Below are 19,471 nucleotides of genomic sequence, written 5' to 3'. Positions count from 1 at the left end.
ACTGGATGAGCTTTAAGGTCCCTTCCAACCCAAACCAGTCTGTGATTCTATGATTATGTAGAATCTCAAATTAGTAGTTTGTTGTAGTCCTTAATATTCAAAATAACTTGCACCTTAAAACAAATTTTATTTCCACCCTTATTTACCAGCCAAGTACTGAGCTCAGGATTTTCTGTTTTGTTTTTTTGACCCCCACACACAAGAGTTGAGATCATAGACCTCTAAAACAGAGTGTTTTCCTGCACTGCTTTAGGTGTTAGTGATATCAGCTCTTGAAAGAGACTAAGGACTTGGCAGGTAAGTCAAGGAGGAATCTATTTTTCAAATGTTTTTTCTTTTATCATGAAGTGTGATCTACTTGAATTTATAAACCTATCTGTAGATAAATTTATAAATTCTTAAATCTATCATGTCCTCAGAGTAACAACTTGTCATGGTTTGAGCCTCAGTTCTGTAAGCAGAGCCATATGGAAAGACCACAATACTTTGGATTCTTGCTAACCTCAATAAAACTGTTCTAGCTTCTAGACTCAAGTCATTTGAGTCTAATTGCAGGACTAGAGCTCAAGCAATTGATTTGCAGCTGCATGTAAAATAGTCCTGCTTTCCTTTTGTCTTTGGCAGGTAGCTTATTGTCAAAGCAGAGTTTCACAGAATGCCAGTCAAAATAAAACTACACAGTTCATTTATCTACGTACCCCTTGTTGTGGGGGCTGGCAGTGAAGTCCCAGGCATCAAACTAAGGTGTGCAATGGAGACATTTTAATAATTACAGGCATCTTGTATTTCACTGCTAGTGGTTTAGAAGGGGTTAGAGTTTTCACACCAGCTAGCCATATGTATCTTAATTTCATGCTCTGCACCTTCCTCTGTAAACAGCTGCCTCTGCCTATTAGTTGTGCGGTCAAATTCAGGCTTCTAACTGCTCTATAGAGCACACAGGTTGGATGTCTTAAGTAGGTGGTGGGAACACTGACCTGTGATGATAGAGGTAAAACTGTAGAAGTTGCTCTGTAATGTATGGAATACCATCTATGCAAAATAAATTATATGTATATATATGTATAAATTATTTACTTTATGTATAATGGGTGTGTGTGTAAACTCTGTACTTAACTTTCTCTCTTCCTTTTTTTGGTTCAAGCTTTTATGACTACGCAGGCAAAGTTAACGAGGAGAGTTTGGACAGGATTCTTAAAGACAGAAGAAAAGTAAGTTTTCTATCTTTTCCTCCTGTTCTAGTCATTAGAACCTATAATTAGAAAGAGCTGTTTTGGAAAACAAACAAGCAAAAAAGTAATTAACCAGAAGAAATATTTTCTTTCACAAATTTGATGGTTTGTTTTGACCCAAGGCTTATCCTGTACAGAAGTTGGTGGATTTATGGTACTTAGGTGAAACTGGGGACAATGTTTAAATTCCCTGAAGAAATATGAAGGATTTAAGGCCAAGTCTCCAAATGCTAGTACTAACTCACTCAAATTTCTGAGCTAAACATGTAGCACAATGATTGTCTACTCTGCTGTTGAAACATGTAGCTGATCTGAAAATCTATTTTAAAGAGTTCATTTAAGAGAGTTGTCATGATATAGCCCTGTAATTGCAATTTTTGTGATTTAAACTGGACAAACTGTTCTATCAGGAGGTAGTTACATCAGATGTCAGGCTCAAAGCCTCATCCAAGCTGGATGAGGCTTTGAGCAACCTGTTCTAGTGGAAGGTGTCCCTGCTGATGGCAGGGGGGTTGGAACTGGATGAGCTTTAAGGTCCCTTCGAACCCTAACCATTCTATGATTCAATGATTGAACACATGTTGCCACATCTGTACGTCACACATATGTTGTTAGTACCACAACTGGCATTAAGAAGATTAAATTTTAGTAGTTATTTGGAAGAGAGTCAATCTTTTTTTCAGTGTTCCATCTCATCCCATAGTTGTAGTGCACTATCTTTCTAATTATTGAATAACTGCTGCAGAAGTTCTCGTAAACTGATACCTCAAAGAGCAGAGCTGAAGGTGTAGTTTCTTAGGCAGTGAAGTGAATCCACCAGTCCACTCGCTCTAACAAAAGGACAGGTAATTTCCTTGCATGGTTAAATCTGTGGCAGCTGTGGATCTTGTTAGACCTAGCAGAAAAGCATCACCAATACATGAATTTGGCTCACCACATCTGGTTAGTGCCAGAGCTGGTACAAGGCAGAGGTGGTTAAAACAAGACCTTTTTTTTCTTGTTTAACTTATTTTTACGAAGCAGCAGCAAACCAGTGTCGTTCCAGCTGCTTGTAGAGCTGCTGATTGTGTTTCACTAGCAGCAGAGCTAACTGTCAGGGCACAGCCTGTTGGGCTTTGGGGATTTCTGTCCTCTACAGGTGACTCAAGTGGAACTTCCACTGCTCTGGTCCATGTGAATTGATCATCCTTATGCCAAGTGTATGATGGCAGTTGCTCAGTTGCTAATTGAATTTGCAATCTTGACTTTCTGCTCACCTTACCCACCTGAATTGTGGACTTGCTTACAGACAAGGCTTAAGTTGAGGAGGGATCTTTAGGGAAGCAAGTCCTAAATCTGTGCATGATCATTGTAATGCTTTTTGGGTTTTTTCTTGTCTGTTTCTTCCAGCAAATACTTTCAGAATAAACCCCTCCATGTATACTAATGTATTTATGCTTAGTGCATATGTGCTTTGTGTGAATATTTATATATATAGACATATATTTATGCTGATGATGGAGTGAGTTTCCAGTCTCAGATCCTGAATTCTCTAATCCCATAACTCTACTCTAGAACACTACAGAGAATATTCAGTTCCCCTTTAGGAGACAAGGCAAAAAACCCATAATTTAAAAATGCTTGTGTCTCACTAGTTTTCAGTTGAATTTTATTTTATTAGGACCTACCTTGCAGGGAGACTCAGACAAGATGCATTATCTGTGGTGAGGAAACAGGCAAAACTGGAGAAATTAAAACTTGCAAGTGTCATGTGATTAAAGCACTACAGGTGGAATGACATTGTCATAATGTCAGAAAAGAAAGATACACTGCCGTCTGGGAACCAAGACAGTCTTAGATTATTTTATGTTAGCAAGTGAGCACATTTTGTTACATTCAGACTTAGTAATTGTGCAGATTCACTATAAAAAGTTAAAAACAATGCTTCCTATTTTTTTATTTAACATGGGAGTCATATTGTTTCATCTGTAGAATCTGCTGTATTCTGCTGAATATATAGACAATCTTAATGCATTACTACATGATAGTGCCTATTCCTGGGACTCTTCCTAAACCAAATTGTTAATGATGTGTTCATTTTTATTAATTTCTTAAATTAAATGTTAGTTTACATGAAGTAAAGGAGTTTAATACATGTTGTATTCAAAATAATAATTGAATTAGAATGACTCTTATCTGATGTGCCTATGAATCGTTCATCATTTATTGCACACAATGAGATAACTAGATGTTCCTTAAGGTCCCTTCCAACCCTAACCATTCTATGATTCTGTAATTTTATTGCTGTACACAGCAGATTAGTCTCATACGTCTCCTGGTCAGACATGAATTTGCAAATATGTTTGTGACGCACTGGCAATGTCTTACAAATCAAGACGTGTGAATAGGCAGGTGAAATACTTGGGCTAAAGAAAAACCACATCACAGAATCACAGGATGTCAGGGGTTGGAAGGGACCTCGAGAGATCATCCAGTCCAATCCCCCTGCCAGAGCAGGAACCTAAATGAGATCACACAGGAAGGTGTCCAGGTGGGTCTTGAATGTCTCCAGAGAAGGAGACTCCACCCCCTCCCTGGGCAGCCTGTCCCAGGTCTGTCACCCTCACTGTAAAGAAGTTTCTTCCCAAGTTTAAGCGGAACCTCCTGTGTTCCAGCTCACACCCACTGCCCCTTGTCCTGCCATTGGGCATCACTGAGAAGAGCCTGGCTCCATCCTCATGACATTTGCCCTTAACATATTTATAAACATTAATGAGGTCACCCCTCAGTCTCCTCTTTTCCAAGCTAAAGAGCCCCAGCTCCCTCAGCCTTTCCTCAGCAGGGAGATGCTCCACTCCCTTCATCATCTTGGTGGCTCTGTGCTGGACTCTCTCCAGCAGTTCCCTGTCCTTCCTGAACTGTGGGGCCCAGAACTGGACACAATATTCCAGATGTGGCCTCACCAGGGCAGAGTAGAGGGGGAGGAGACGTCTGCTGTGTTTGAAAACAGCTGAAGTCTAATAGTTTGAAGATACTCCAAGAATTGTGGCTAAAATTAAACAATTGAAGTATATTAGAAGTGAGGACACACAGGTGTTTGTAGCACAATCAGGTTGAGCAATTAATGGTTGTGTCATAACAGGATGTCACTTGTTTTGGGTTATTTAAGAGGTGCAAGTCTCTAGTAATTAAGTCCAATTTTGTTGTGATAAAACTATTGGCTAATTCACATGATCCCACAGTGTTACCAACTTTATTATCAGAAAGTAAATGTGTGTCTCAGTTAATACTTTGGGGTTTTTTTTTCTGTCTACTTTGATTGCAGAACGTTATTGGATGGTACAGATTTAGGAGGAACACTCAACAGCAAATGTCCTATAGAGAGCACATCATTCATAAACAGCTGACACACATTCTTGGAGTGCCTGATCTTGTCTTCCTTCTCTTCAGCTTCATTTCCACTGCCAATAACTCAACACACGCTTTAGAATATGTGCTTTTTAGACCAAACCGAAGGTAAACAATATCTATAAGTGAACCAATCCTCTTTTTTAAAAAATTATTCTTCTTACTACTTTATTTTCTTCTTATTCTTTATACTCTAAGCTATTTTGAAGTTTGTACAATTACACATAAAGAAGGCTTTGCATTTGTCAAACGTACAGTTGTTAGCGATGACAACTTTATTTTGTGCAAATAATTTGTAAATCAAAGTTTTGGGGTCAGCAAAAGTTCTTTTCAGTCTTTAAATCTTCAGACAACAGAACTAATGTATTTTAAGAGAAATCAGATGTCAGTAACATGTTTCTTATAACAGATCTGAATGTAGCTTCACCCCTCTTGTGTCTGTGGTAGTTTGAATGCACAATTAAAAGGCTGTAAGAGGTGGGTACAGAGGTGGGTCCATCTCAAGGAAGTTTTTGATTGTGCATTCATTCTGAACACAACTTCTAATATTTATCAGCTTTTCTAATAAATCTAACCCAGAAGTTTTTAAATTAGACAAGTTGTGATCAACAGAGAGATGGGATAATATAAAGGCTATTGTAAATCATCTTTGAATATGAGTTAAGAATTCTTGCTCTGCTTTCTCTACAGGTATAATCAAAGGGTGTCACTTACTATTCCTAATCTAGGCAACACTAGTCAACAGGAATACAAAGTTTCTTCAGTGCCAAATACTTCTCAGAATTATGCCAAAGTTATTAAGGAACACGGGTAAGGATTTTTCCTTTGCAGATGGAGTACAGTCATCAAGCTCAACATTCTCTGCCTTCCAAAGAATGGTACAAATACGCGTTTCAAGCAGGAAGAACCTAGTTCTGGAGGAGAATGGTTGGTTCCTAGTGCACTTTTTCTGTTTAGAATCAAATCCTTTTGGAAAAAAAAAAGGGAACTCAGTGCACTAATCAGAAAAGCAGAGTTGGTATGGACAGTTGGTGCTGAGGACCTTCTGGCTGGAGAATTCTTGATCTTCTTTTTTTTTCCCCAAGGAATTTTGTGCACAAGCTTGCTTTAAAACTTGAACTCTGATTTGGAAGAGTTGAAGTCCTGTTGGTGTTTTAAGTCATTTTACTTAAATGCTGTAAATGCAAAGTAGCTTTTCTGACTGTTAACAGTGAAATTGTACAAGCTTAAAAGATTTCTGCACAAGTTTAATCTCATTCAAATGGGACTTCTTGGTTCCAGAAGGAATTTTGGTATGTTGCTGTCCACATCTTGGTTCTTGAGAGTGTGGTATGTTTTTAGCAATATAAAATAAAATACATTTTAGATCTATAGTGACAAGCTGCTTAACAGCAATTCAAAGACAGCCTGAGCTAGAAACTTGCATTGTCTTTTCTAACTCATAATTTCTGTTTTGTTTTTCTTTAGTACTGATTTTTTTGACAAGGATGGCGTGATGAAGGACATCAGGGCTATATATCAGGTTTATAATGCACTTCAGGAAAAAGTACAGGTAACTTCCTTTACTTGTCATTGATCGGTAGGTATGTGGCATCTTTTGTCCCTTGCTTAAACCAGGAGCACAGGAGAGGGAGATTTTTAGAGCTCATAAATAATTTATTACAAAGTGTAGGGAAATAAGTTTGACTTCCTTTAATAACGTGTCAGTTTCTAGTTAGCGTGTGCATCTACAGTGGCCTCTGGAAAAGCAGTTGATACGGATATCATCAATTCTTTCTCCTTTGCAAGTAAGAATTATTGAATGCTTGGTGATTTATGGGAGGTGTTAGCTATTTTTCAGAGTATGTGTGGAAGAAAAGCCTGGCTGAAGGCTGTAGGGATTTGCCCAGGTTTAAAGGCTTGCCTGTATGAGTTTAAAAATGACTCCTGGCTCTTGGTACATAGCATGCAGCAAAGAGCTCCATCTGTGAGTTCAAACTTGTGAATGTTTTTGTGGAGAGCATGAGTGAATCCTGCTCCCAATGTGGCAAAGCATCTGAAAGTGCCTTCGAGTGTCACATCTTCTAAATGTAAGTTTGTCAATTCACAGCTCCTTGTGCGCCAAGAGCAGCGTTGGGGCGCTGCCTCGGGAGCACACACATCTGCTAATTGTGCTGTAGTCACAGCTTATTTCCAGGCTTTCCCTTTACATCTGCCCTGGAGGGATTTGTGTCTCTGCTCCAGTTTAGCTTTGCTGGTTGGCACAGATAGCTGAGATCAAGGCAGTAATCTCTCCAACCATCCCCTGACCCTGCTTGCACAGGAGAACTGTTTCTCGCTGGAATTGCTACTTTCTAACCTGCTTTGTAAGGTGAATAACTCCCATGGAGCGGGCAGACAGCTTTCATGCCAGCTTCAGGAGACAGGAAGATTTATTTCCAGAGATCTATCCCATTAGCTAATGGTATTATTCTGTAATGCTGTTTTTTTGCCAAGAGTGCATATATCCTTTCTTGTTCTTGCTGCTGTTTGAATTAGTGCCTGGAAAACCTAACATCATCAGGGAGTTGTCTTCCTACCTGGTAAAACTATGACTTGGTTGTGTTTCACCGTGCAAGTCATCCTGCTGTGCATTGTTTCCAGAGCTTCAAAGTAATTTAGGTGTTAGCTAACTTGAGGAACTTTTATCTTTAAAGTGATTGTTTCACAGAGAATGTTACAGGCCTGGAAACAAGTTTTCTGGTAAAGCAGCTGTGACACGTGTATTTGCATTATTCACTTGTTAACTGTGAGGGTTTAAACTTTATAAATTTCTAAAAATTAGATACAGAACTGAAAGCATAGTTAATGTTTTTCAGCTCTCTAAGTAAGATCACTAGTAATAACCTTTTGGTGAAGAAACAATAAATGGCTAGTGACTTACTCTTTAAGCCTCATCAGTGATTTTGAGAGTAGCATACTCTGCAAAAGTGATCATATTTAATGATAATGGCCAATATTTAATTGCTGAAGAGGTAAATAATATCCAGTATAATGTGTTTAGATTAAAAAAAATAAAACAATATTATCCAGAACTGGTTTTAAATTTAGATCCTTCTATGAAAATTTCACCTTCATTTCCTAACCCGTACAGGGAAATCTTGTTGAAAAATCCATGGTTCTTGTTTATTTAATAGAAGTATCAGTTAAGAGATCAGCTTGGGACCGTTTTCTCTTGAGTCAACTGTTTCATAACCAAATTTGAGTTTGGTCTAGTTCAAAGGTTTGTACCTTTATGCAACATTTAAAAACCACACTATGTTAGTGTCATTATTTTGCTAACAACAGTGTATTTAAAAAAAAAAATAAGTCAAATCTCTTCCAGCAAGTAGGAAGAACTAACTTTGCATCTTATTACAAGTCTTCCTGTAATGATAAATTATTTGAAAATGTTTTTCCTATCAGGCAGCAGTTGGGAATTTGCAACAGGCAGTAAAGAAAACAATCTTGAGGCTGAGTATTATGTTCTAATATAATTAAATCCTGCTCTTAGTTTTGTGCTTTTCCTGGCTTCTTGTCTGGTAGTAGCTTTATTAATGTTGTTATGGAAGTGTTTCCTGTATTTTTGCAAAATCTTAGCATATTTTATGTTTTTCTCCTAGGCAGTATGTATAGATGTAGAAAAAAGTGAACGTGTTGTTGAATCTTTTCAAGCTGATGTCAACAAGTTAAAAAGGCAAATCGCACAAAAGAAGAATGAAAAAGAACAAGAAATAAGTAAGTTGCCTTTTAATTTTTGTTTGTTTGTTTGTTTGTTTCAGAAGCAGAGGCTGTAAGGACAAAACATTTTGTGGGATTGTTTTGAGTTATATTCCTGATAGCTCATAGCAAAAGGCAAAAAAGTGACATTGGGAAGGGTACAGGATGGAGTTACATCGAGTGATACCTGGACTGGGAAAGTAGGTGTTCTGCAGATGTTTTCATAGGAGTCATCCAGCGTTAGCAAACTTAAAGCATAGGAGAGAGACAAAGCTAAAGAATGAGAAAGTAAATTCTGCAAATGACACAGGAAAAGATTGGTTGTAGGAAAGGAAAAGTGGAGCAAAGCCAGGAATGGAAAAAACAAACCTAAACACTGGAGAGATTTATTTTTATTTTAAGTATTACATAGAAACAAGGTACTGTGTTTACAGGCCAGTAGCTGTCAATGGTTGTTTGAAATCTTGATTCTCTTTCCCACTCCCCAAGCCTATCCCCAAATACAAGCCCAGCACCTATTAAGTTAGAGTTCACTTATGTTATTGGACACCAAACTGGGTGAAGGAAAATGAGTGCTTAAGTGATAAATATTGATGCAGATCATCTGAAGTGTTTTCTAGGTGATTTTTTATCTTGAAGCTTTTAGTGGATGTATCAGGTTTTTCACCACTGATTTAGAAGAGACCATCTACATTTTTATAGTCCTCTCCTGCTTCACAGTTCCTGAAGGTGGCTTAGATGGGTCAACACCCTAAACTGTGCAGCAGGCCTCTCTGCTGCTATGACTCCATGGTTTTATTTTCTCCATGCAGCAAGGTGCTCTTATCACATCAGCATTTGAGAGCAAAGTTTGACCTGCCAGCCCAGGTTCTTCCTTCTCTGAACCTCAAAGATAAGGTAAAGAGCCAGCATCAGCCACAGACCATTTGAAAGATGGAAGTGGCATGAGTCACTGCTGTTTCCTGCTTGGCTGTAGATGAAACAGCCGGGGAGCTGCTACTACGTGAGCTAGAGAGAAGTAGAGATAGGTATTTAGTGTGACTGGAGCTGATTCCAGCCCATATGGTGAAAGATGGGGGAGGAGGAGGAAGAGCAGTCAGTGCTAGCCTCTAGATACTACTAGTGAGATGCAAATGCTGGACTGGGAATTTATGCCAGAGCAGATGATCACGTGAGAGGGCTGAAACAAGAAAACACACAGCTTGTGTCTCTCTAATATTTTTAGGCGTGAGCAGCTAAATACTGAAGCTGGCCTTCTGTTCTCTTGCTTTCTCAATATTGGGAGAATTTTCTTGGTTTTAGTGAGTTAAATATTCCAGTTAATCATTCTCTGAGCTGGAAGAGAAGGGAGCATTTGATTCAAATTCTTGCAGTAGTGTTGTGTGAAAGGTTGTTATTCTTACAAATTCTTGGTTAAGAGGTTATGACTTTAACACTGTCACATAAAAGTCAATTGAGACTTCACTTGCCAGATCACTGAGGTAATTCTGTACATGTAGGAGCATGGTCTAGGGTATAGTGAGTGCTGCACACTTCCCAAATGCCAGGAAATCTCCCACCAGAGTTCTTGTGTTGTGGATCAAAAATGGAGTGATGTTATATAGCCACTTGAGGGAATACATTCCTTTTATTACTGAAGAGATAGCGAATTGACTTGATTAAAGGAACTCTTCAGCCTTGATTTTTGCTTTTTCCAGCAGTATGGTGTTACAGTAAGTAGAGCTGATACTATTTTGTCTATCACCTAGCTGCAAGGCAGCTGTAGATACACTGGTGTCAGTTCTGACAGATGTTTGGAGGTTAATAACCAGTTAGAAACCAGTTAAAGTCTCTCCCAGTGCTTAACAAACCTCCCTGCGAAGTTTTTACTCATGTATACCACTGATGTATACCACTCTAATTTAAGCTGCCTTCTGCTTGCCTTGCTGCAGCAACCTCCTATGTACGTTTGAAGACTTAAACTTTTTCCTCAGTCTTCTCTAATTATCCCAATTATTTCAGTCTTTCCTCTTTGGTCATGATAACTGAACCTCTAACGAGTCCTTTTCTTTTGTAGAGTTTCTCCAGTTTTTCAAACTGTGGTGTTCCAAATTAAATACAGTATTCCAGGTGTAGTCTTGCCCGTTACAGGACATACTGAAGTAATAGTTGCCTGGTTTTCAACAGCTGAGCACACTTAAGACGTGTTGATATTTATAGTTTACATAAATCAACAGTAAACCTGTGTTTCTGTTCTGCAGAAGGACATAACTGATCCTCATTTTGTCTTTTGTGCAGTTCATTATTCTTTCTCCCTTAAATCATTTTCCAGATCATCTCATTTGAAATTCCTGTGCTGATAATCTGGTATATTTGCAGCTATTACTAGCATAGTGCTATCTGTAATTTTAATAAGCATATGCTGATTAAATTCCATCATTTAAGTTGTTAATGCGAGTGTATTTCCAGTTCCAGTACAGAGAGCTGTGGGAGCTTCATCTTGATGTGACTATCAACCATTGTAATTGTTCTTTAACCAGTTCTTCAGCTTTTTTTTTTTTTTTTTTTATCCTCATGGTGCTTATGTTACTGTCTGTTCATTATGGAACATGGAGATGCTGTGAAATCCTTAAAGGCAAGATGTATTGGGGGCCTACAAGAAAGCTGGGGAGGGACTTTTCATAAGGGCAGTTAGTGACAGAACAAGGGGAAATGGGTTTAAGCTGAAAGAGGGGAGGTTTAGATTAGATATTAGGAAGAAGTTCTTCACTGTGAGGGTGGTGAGACAGTGTCCCAGGCTGCCCAGAGAAGCTGTGGCTGCTCCTCCCTGGAAGTGTTGAAGGCCAGGCTGGATGAGGCTTTGAGCAACCTGGTCTAGTGGAAGGTGTCCCTGCTGCTGGCAGGGGGGTTGGAACTGGATGAGCTTTAAGGTCCCTTTTAACCCAAACCATTCTATGATTCTATGATCTGTGGCTTTGGGTCTTGCTTTGATTGTTAAAACCACATGGATTGGAAAGAGAGAGCCTTAGTGGACTAATTTATTTATGACAACCTTACAATATAGCACAATTAATTAAATAAAAGTCAAATCATGGAAGTGGTGGTTTTACCCATTATGTGTGGCTTTTCATAGGGACCAGACTTTAATGATTGTATCTGACTTTTCCAGATAGGGTGAGCAACGTCCCTTACCAGTGTCACACTAGCACAGGAGCCCTGATTGTGGATCACTGTGCTGTGGATCTAGAAACACAGGTTGAAAAGCCGATTCTTGCTCAGCTAGCTAGTTAGCAACTTAAATATGAGATACTCTGTGAGTACAGATGCTTTGGCTGGCAGAAGGTTAGCGTGATAGTGGTCTCAGCAGCCTGCTGGGCTAATCACAGACATTGGGAGGGAAAGTCTTTAATAATTTGAGGGAAGAAGACAAGGTAATTTCTTTGCTGGTGTTTATGAGATTGTCCCCTAGCACAGTGGGCATTTTAAGAGATGGTAGAGAGATGTGATTTTAAGTTGTAATATCAACAGTATAAAGTGATACTGTCTGATGAAAATTGAGTCAAGCTTTCAGTACTGGCTGAGAGGTAGGTGGAGAGAAGCAGGCATGATGAACCCTAACATAACTCCTTTTTGATGTGAGCAGGAACAGAGAAACAGAGAGAAGACGGAGTGGAAAGAGCAACAGGTTATGGAAACTTCCTCTAGTTGTGTTTTACGAACTAAAACCAGAGGAAACAAACTGTACAGGATGACTGCACATAAAACCAGAGCACACTTGCACTTAGTGCATTCGCTTTCTCAACACCTTTTGTTTTTAAATGGCATCGTTAGGATAATTAAGTTGCGGTAATACTGATGAGTTTCATAGATGTCCTGCTAATTTTAGGGATGATATTTGTCAAGCTCAAAGAGTAGGATGTAGTGATAAACAATATTTGCCATGATGATTAGGGATAGTACGTGTCATATGGTCATCAGTGTGAAAATTAGAATTGCCACAGATGAATAGTGGAGACTGAGAAGGAAAAGACCCTTTTCCTTCCCCTAATGTGGGGAGAGCTCATTAATGTTTATAAATATGTTAAGGGTGAATGTCAGGAGGATGGAGCCAGGCCCTTCTCAGTGATGCCCAATGGTAGGACAAGGGGCAATGGGTGTGAGCTGGAACACAGGAGGTTCTGCTTAAATTTCAGAAGAAACTTCTTTACAGTGAGGGTGCCAGAGCCCTGGGACAGGCTGCCCAGGGAGGGTGTGGAGTCTCCTTCTCTGGAGACATTCAAAACCCACCTGGACGCCTTCCTGTGTGATCTCATTTAGGTTCCTGCTCTGGCAGGGGGGTTGGACTGGATGATCTTTCGAGGTCCCTTCCAGTCCCTGACATTCTGTGATTCTGTGACCCAGTGCTGGAGTTGGAAAGCAGTGCCAGGGGTGAACATCTAACAGTAACAACCAGAAAGAGGAGAGAACCGTTAAGGGCTGGGCGAGTGTGGTACGTTCCAGCTGTGCTCTGTAAAGCATGTTGCAGGGTAAGCATTAAATACACCCCTTTTCTTTGCTTTTGTAGGAATGCAGCAAGCAATGTTAAGCAGGCAGATGCCAACAGATAACTTGGAACCTATGTTTGTTCCACGAATGTCCTACACTGGATTTGCTGTGGAAGGCTGCACGCTTGAAGATTCAGATGTCTCTGATCCTCCCCCTCCATATTCCGATTTCAATGCAACCAGTCAAGAAAGTACTGTCGCTCATGGTCTCCTGGAAAGCAATGTTTTTATGCCTCGACCTCAAGCAGTAGGTTCTTCTAGTTATGTTTCCACAAATGCAGGATTGAAATATTCTGGTAATGGAGCATCCATGCCATCCGGTTGGTGACAATGTTGACGAATCAGAAGACAGTGATTATGAAAATTTGCTTGAACCTACGGAGTCCTCTGACAGTGAATACTCACAGACAAGGGATTCACGACCTTCAGCACATCCCGATGGTGATTCCAGGAACACTCAAACTTCTCAGATTTGATAGGGGGGGGAAATAAAAATCCCCACGACACTGTTTTTTCATAATTGTTACAGAGAGATTTTGGGGATTTAACCTGGAGGAAATGAACTACACAGGATTCCTGTGCACACAATATGTAGAAGACTTGCACTAGATGGTTTATTCACCTTGTGATACATTTTGCAAGTTTTATAATGGAATCATTAGGATAATCAAGTTGTACTAATACTGATGAGGTTCATGGATGTACTGGTAAATTTAGGCAAAATGAAAATTTATAGAGAACTTGTAGCTTTTTTTTGTTGCCGTATTTTCTTTAAGACAATAAATTGGGATGTAGTAACTAAGCACAGTTAGTCTACAAATAATGTTCTCAAATCAAAACTTACCTCTTGCACTATCATGCCTTGAATTTTAATTTTTGAAAGGGAATACAATATATCAGCCGCCTTCAAAATAGCTTTTTATGGTAAGCCAAATTGGCCTTTGCAAGCAAAGAAATTTTTGATAATTCTGAGGAGCCTGATTGGAACAGATACAGTCGACCTCCTTCTGTCAGCGTGCTCTTTTAACAGAGAAGGGGTTTATTTCAACTTTTTTTTACTAGCAGAATGTGTGTATCACTTAAAATGGTGGTTGCCTTTTTTCTCTGTAAAGGGTGTGTGTGTGTGGGGGGGGGAGGGTGGGATGACTGGTAAATCATCCAAATGAATGTCATAAATATGATGATTCTGGTTTCGCTGGGTTTACAATGACTTTATGCCACACTAGCCTCATTTATTGTCTCGTTTGTTGTTTTAGCATAAATATGAAGTGCACATACAGGAGTAAATGACTGACAGAAGTAGTAAATTCCATCATGATTGGACTTGGGAGTCTGCAAGTGACAAACATCAGAGACTGCTTCTTGCATTTTATTTGCATCTGAATATTGGATTTACGCTTCTAGATGAGTTATTTTATGTAATAAATAGGGGATAGGGTAGGAGAAGATTGTTTGGAGAGTCCCCTGGGTTTTTTACCTCTTCTCCTCTGGGTGAGATGTGTAAATTATTATTTTAATTTGAATTACAGCTCTTGTCAGAAAATTGCCATTTGGGATAAATGAAGTGTGGTATATTAAGAGAATTTCATCTTTGGATGCACTTATTTTTATTTAAATACTGCTTGTGTGCTAACATTGCCCAAAATATGTGAAATTGTGCCACTAAGAAGTTTGTATGATTGGACTTTATCCCTGAGGTGTAAGTGAGAAAATACACATTTTAAGATGAGGTTATCTTCAGCATTTATCACTTTGAGGTGTCAGTAACCAACTTCTTTGGTTTACACCGGGAAAAACAAAGCAGTCGCTTTAAATATATCAGACAAATGATATAAATATATTGACAAATGACTAAAATTTCAGTATATGTAGACAAAAATCTGTCCATCAGCCTCTCCTTACCTGGACTAAATTGAGCAAAATGACTTTGGAAAAAAACCAAGATGTTAAAATTGCCACTTTTCTATCGAGTGTTTCCATCTCATAAACGTCTAGTGGTCTGCTTTAATTAATTTTACATTGTTCTCATTAGCCTTAACTTGATGCATTTTGTCTTTTGACTGTTGCAATCCATTGAGCAGAGCACTTTGCCCTGGTCTCTGCTGGCACCTGTGGTCCAGGTGGTGCTCTGGGTGTGTGGATGTCGACATCAGAATTGACAAGACGGCAACTACCGTTTTTCTTTTTTAATTCCGCACAGAAACCTGCAAAATGTACATCTCTGACAAAGCAGTTCAATGTGACAATAAAACCTTATTTAATCCTGTAACTGACATTTTTAATATTTGTCAGGTTCCACCTCGGTGAAATAATTTGCCAGAATACAGAAACGTGGCTGAAAATTGCTGGTTTGGTGAAGGTAGGATGTTTGTAGGACCGAGGGGGGGTGATGGCAGGGGGAGGAGGTAGCACTATACCATCCGTATTGTGTAGCTGTTCTTATAATCACCTTGATACAAAGATCCTTCAGTTCTGGAATCTTTTAATAACAAAAATTGTCTTATTTTCTGCTTGTTTTTACATACAACATGTAGGTGATGGGAGGTGGAATGAGTATGTAACCCTGCCCTCTAGCCAGTGCCTATCTGCAGGTACTTTCATTTACTAACTGCTTACTCCTAAGAACCAAGAGTGTGTTTTTATTGATATTTTTTTTTAAATCAGATAATATTCTGGTAAAAATACACATGAATGGACTTTGCAGTTTTCATTACAATCCTGTTAAAAATAACAGTGTTGGGTTGTGATTTGTCTGAAGACAATAGGGAGCAGCCTTAATTGTAAAGAAGAACAGAGTTTCCTACCCATGCTGTCCCAGGTTTCCATCTCCCTGACTCATGAAGACTTTGTTTTGGTGATTCTCAGGAGCACAAAACCCAGCAGTGAGACCTGCAGCGATGTCCACTCTCTAAAAGGTAGGCAGCATTGAAGAAAGCTGCTAAAATCTGTCAGCTGCCTTTTACTCCGAAATCCTGTCGTTTCTCTGCTACAATGAAGTGTCTGCTTTATTGTTGTGAGAAACCTGGAATTGCTCTTTCCTTTTATTCCCAAACTTACTTTTATTTTATTGGGGTATTTTTTTTTTCCTCCCTCCTGATTGTTTATAGCTAGAACAGGAACGTGGCATATGGAAAGTCTCAATAAGTTAGAACGATCACATATGCTTCCAAAAGAAAGCATCTCCAAGTATTTCTGAAATGAGCTCGGATTGACACTATGGGAGTCTCCAAATCCTCTCGTTTGCTTATGGAATGGCATGTGTTGGCAGAAAGAAGTGTGAGCATCTTTAATGTTGACATATTGGTGACTAGGCAGGTTTTGAGTTCTTGTCTAGCATCTCCTAAATTCTCTGAGATGTTTTTGCTGGCTCTGACCTGTCCTGAGTTTAAAGGGGAGCTGTTAGTGCTTCATGTAGCAGCAGAGTAAGATCAGCAAGCAAGCGATTACATTTCCTGTTAAGGGAGAAGATGCTTCAGTCCATACTTAAGGTAACGAGTATCAGATCAGTTAACTTCATATCCTGTTGTTTAGCTCCCTTTATTTAGAGTTAATACCATTGATTATAGCAGAAGAGAGCATTTAAATAAATCAATATTATTTCAGATCAAATTGAGAGCAGCATTTTCTGTCACATGCGCTGCCCACTGCTTATAATTGCTCTGGGAGAGAAATCCTCCAGGTGTAGAGGGTCTTGCCCCCTGCCTGGAAGTGTTGAAGGCCAGGCTGGATGAGGCTTTGAGCAACCTGGTCTAGTGGAAGGTGTCCCTGCTGATGGCAGGGGGGTTGGAACTAGATGAGCTTTAAGATCCCTTCCAACCCAAACCAGTCTGTGATTCTATGATTGTGGAATTTTTATTCTTTTTGAATGGGTCCAGCTGCTGGGACAGTTGTTGGTGCTCTCCTTGCTGTTTCTCTGGGTTGTCTGAGGTGAAAGGATACGCCTTGGTGCCTGGTCAGTGCCTGTCTGACTTGTCAGTCTGTGACTTCCCTTTTCTCAGTGCTGCAGACACCTGCAAGGTTTATTTTAAGCTTTTTGTTAATAGATGTGCTTCTCTTGGGAACACTTCCTGGGCTGCATCAAGAGAAACGTGTCCAGCAGGTCGAGGGAGGTGATTCTGCCCCTCTTCTCCGCTCTTGTAAGGCCCCACCTGGAATGCTGCGTCCAGTGCTGGAGCCCCCAACACAAGAAAGACATGGACCAGCTAGAACAAGTCCAGAGGAGGTCACCAGGATGATGCGAGGGCTGGAGCACCTCTGCTGTGAGGACAGGCTGAGAGAGTTGGGGCTGTTCAGCCTGGAGAAGAGAAGGCTCCGGGGAGATCTTATAGCGGCCTCCCAGTACCTGAAGGGGCTACAAGAAAGCTGGGGAGGGACTTTTCATAAGGGCAGTTAATGACAAAACAAGGGGAAATGGGTTTAAGCTGAAAGAGGGGAGGTTTAGATGAGATATTAGGAAGAAGTTCTTCACTGTGAGGGTGGTCAGACACTGGAACAGGTTGCCCAGAGAAGCTGTGGCTGCTCCTCCCTGGAAGTGTTGAAGGCCAGGTTGGATGAGGCTTTGAGCAACCTGGTCTAGTGGAAGGTGTCCCTGCTGCTGGCAGGGGGGTTGGAACTGGATGATCTTTAAGGTCCCTTCCAATCCAAACCATTCTATGATTCTATGATTCCAAGGCTGCCTGTGGTGAATCAGGTTGAAAGGTGTTGATCTCTCTGGCTTCCTCTGAGCAGAATCTTCCCCTGGCTTGCTTTTGGTGTGTAAAATGATGCTGGTTTCACATACACACTTCTCTGTTGTGTGGACTTGTGTGTGTATTTGCATGTACATACACCTTTATACTGCTCACTCTTAGAGCTTGCAAATTTAGGAAGAAAACAGAAGCTTAATTCCAGGGTTTCACTAATAAATTGTTCAATACTCGGACACCTGTCTCAGCCTGCAGTTAGAGAAGACAATGACCCTGACATCCCATTGCTCAAATCTGCATCCATCACCTTCAGAGGACTCTGGCAAAGCTCTTGCCTCCCTCCCATTTCACACCTCATCTGACAAAGTGTAGGAATGTTTCTTCAAACTGGTAACTCCTCTGTTTTCTTACTGTTCACTCTTAACCTGTAAACAACCTTCTCTCGCACAGCAGCATCTCGGCTGCTGCTGCAAATAGGAGAAAAAGAGAGATTCCTTTGCCGTGAACAAAAATACCTGCGGGTTCCTCACTGGGAAGGGCTTGTGTTCCTCCTGCTGGTGGAAGCAGAGAGGGCTGTCTCCTGTACTTACCAGCTTCCAACAAAACTTGAGAGGTGTCAGTCACTGTTCATGGGGGACAGAGGGGTTAGAACAGGTGACAAATCTCATTTTGACTGATGAGGAAACCAGGCTGTGATGCTGATTGTACTGAGTTGAGAATGGCAGCTGGGAGTCTACAGAAATCATAGAGTCGTAGAATGGTTTGGTTGCAAAAAGGCCATTATGATCATCTAGTCCAACGGTAAGCCCAGCATTGCCAAGTTCACCACTAAGCCATGTCCCCAAGTGCCACATCTACACGTCCTTTAAATCCCTCCAGGGATGGTGGCTCCACCACTTCCCTGGGCAGCCTGTTCCAATGCTTGACAACCCTTTCAGTGAAGAATTTTTTCCTGATATCCAACCTAAACTTCCCCTGGCACAACTTAAGGCCGTTCCCTCTTGTCCTGTTATTTGGGAGAAGAGACCAACACCCACCTCACTACACCCTCCTTGCATGATGGACCAGCCCTGGAGACTCAGCCGTGTTGGTTTTACTCCTTTCCCTGTGATAAACTCGCACTTGGTGCGTGTGTCCTGCCCAGCCCAACAGCCTGGTTTGGTGTGTAGCTGGTGCCTAAGGTCTGCCAGCCTAGGCCAGTGCTTAAAAGATGCCCGTGTTCTTTCATAGACCCTCAATGAAGACCTTTGTTTCCTACCTAGATCTAGAACTTAAAGTTGGGTCCTTGCACCTTCCTGCCAGGAGCAGCAGGTAATCTCCATATTTCAGGTGTATCATAGCGGGGGGGGGTGTACCTTTGCCTTGCTAAATTTGCTTCTACACTTTCCCATAAATCTGATGGCAATTTTACCTTAATGACATCCAAAGCCTCTGAATCCTTCTGAACACAGATTGGAACGGCCAGGAGCACTTACCAATCCCCTTGGAGAGCAAAGCACCCTCAAGGCAGATCCACAGCTTGTTGCAGTGGTGGGGATAAACCTGCTGCTCCGTAACGCTGCCAAAGGGAGCAAATCATGGGCAGAAGCTCAGGAGATCTCACTTCACCGGAGCTCCAGCTGCCTCAGCCTGCATGAGGAGCTGTGATAGTTTCTCTATCCAGGGCAGGAGCTCAACCTTTCTCTTTGAGAGACTCACAGGTTCAACTTCCCAGGGCAAGGGCTGCAAATGAAGGTGGATGTTAAAGCAGGTGAGCTGAGCACCTTTGTGGATGAGGGAACTGTAATCCCACATCGGTGTCTCTTGGCATCTACTGCCTGACCCAGGTGGGTGAGGATTAAATCCTGCAGTAGGCTCTGTGCTAAGGGAAAGCTGGGAGGGTAGGTTTCCCTCTCTTTCTGACCTTTAAAGAAGATATTAACTTGCA

General features: G+C 40.7%; 1 protein-coding gene across 1 annotated transcript in view; it reads left to right on the top strand.

Annotated features, from left to right (window-relative positions):
* Window positions 1-13,623, top strand: part of ABRAXAS2 (abraxas 2, BRISC complex subunit) — a 15,328-nt gene extending 1,705 nt beyond the window's left edge. Inside the window, 7 exon segments of the mRNA XM_010175442.2 lie at window positions 1,145-1,211; window positions 4,537-4,727; window positions 5,310-5,429; window positions 6,087-6,171; window positions 8,240-8,354; window positions 12,880-13,174; window positions 13,176-13,623. Coding sequence (XP_010173744.1) covers window positions 4,582-4,727; window positions 5,310-5,429; window positions 6,087-6,171; window positions 8,240-8,354; window positions 12,880-13,174; window positions 13,176-13,335 — 921 coding nt within the window. The 5' untranslated portion in view covers window positions 1,145-1,211; window positions 4,537-4,581 and the 3' untranslated portion in view covers window positions 13,336-13,623.
* The last annotated feature ends 5,848 nt before the right edge of the window (window positions 13,624-19,471 follow it).

This window comes from Antrostomus carolinensis, unplaced genomic scaffold, assembly GCF_000700745.2.
Source record: "Antrostomus carolinensis isolate BGI_N321 unplaced genomic scaffold, ASM70074v2 scaffold22529, whole genome shotgun sequence".
NCBI classification, from domain to species: domain Eukaryota; kingdom Metazoa; phylum Chordata; class Aves; order Caprimulgiformes; family Caprimulgidae; genus Antrostomus; species Antrostomus carolinensis.
This window is presented reverse-complemented; position numbering and strand designations above follow the sequence as displayed.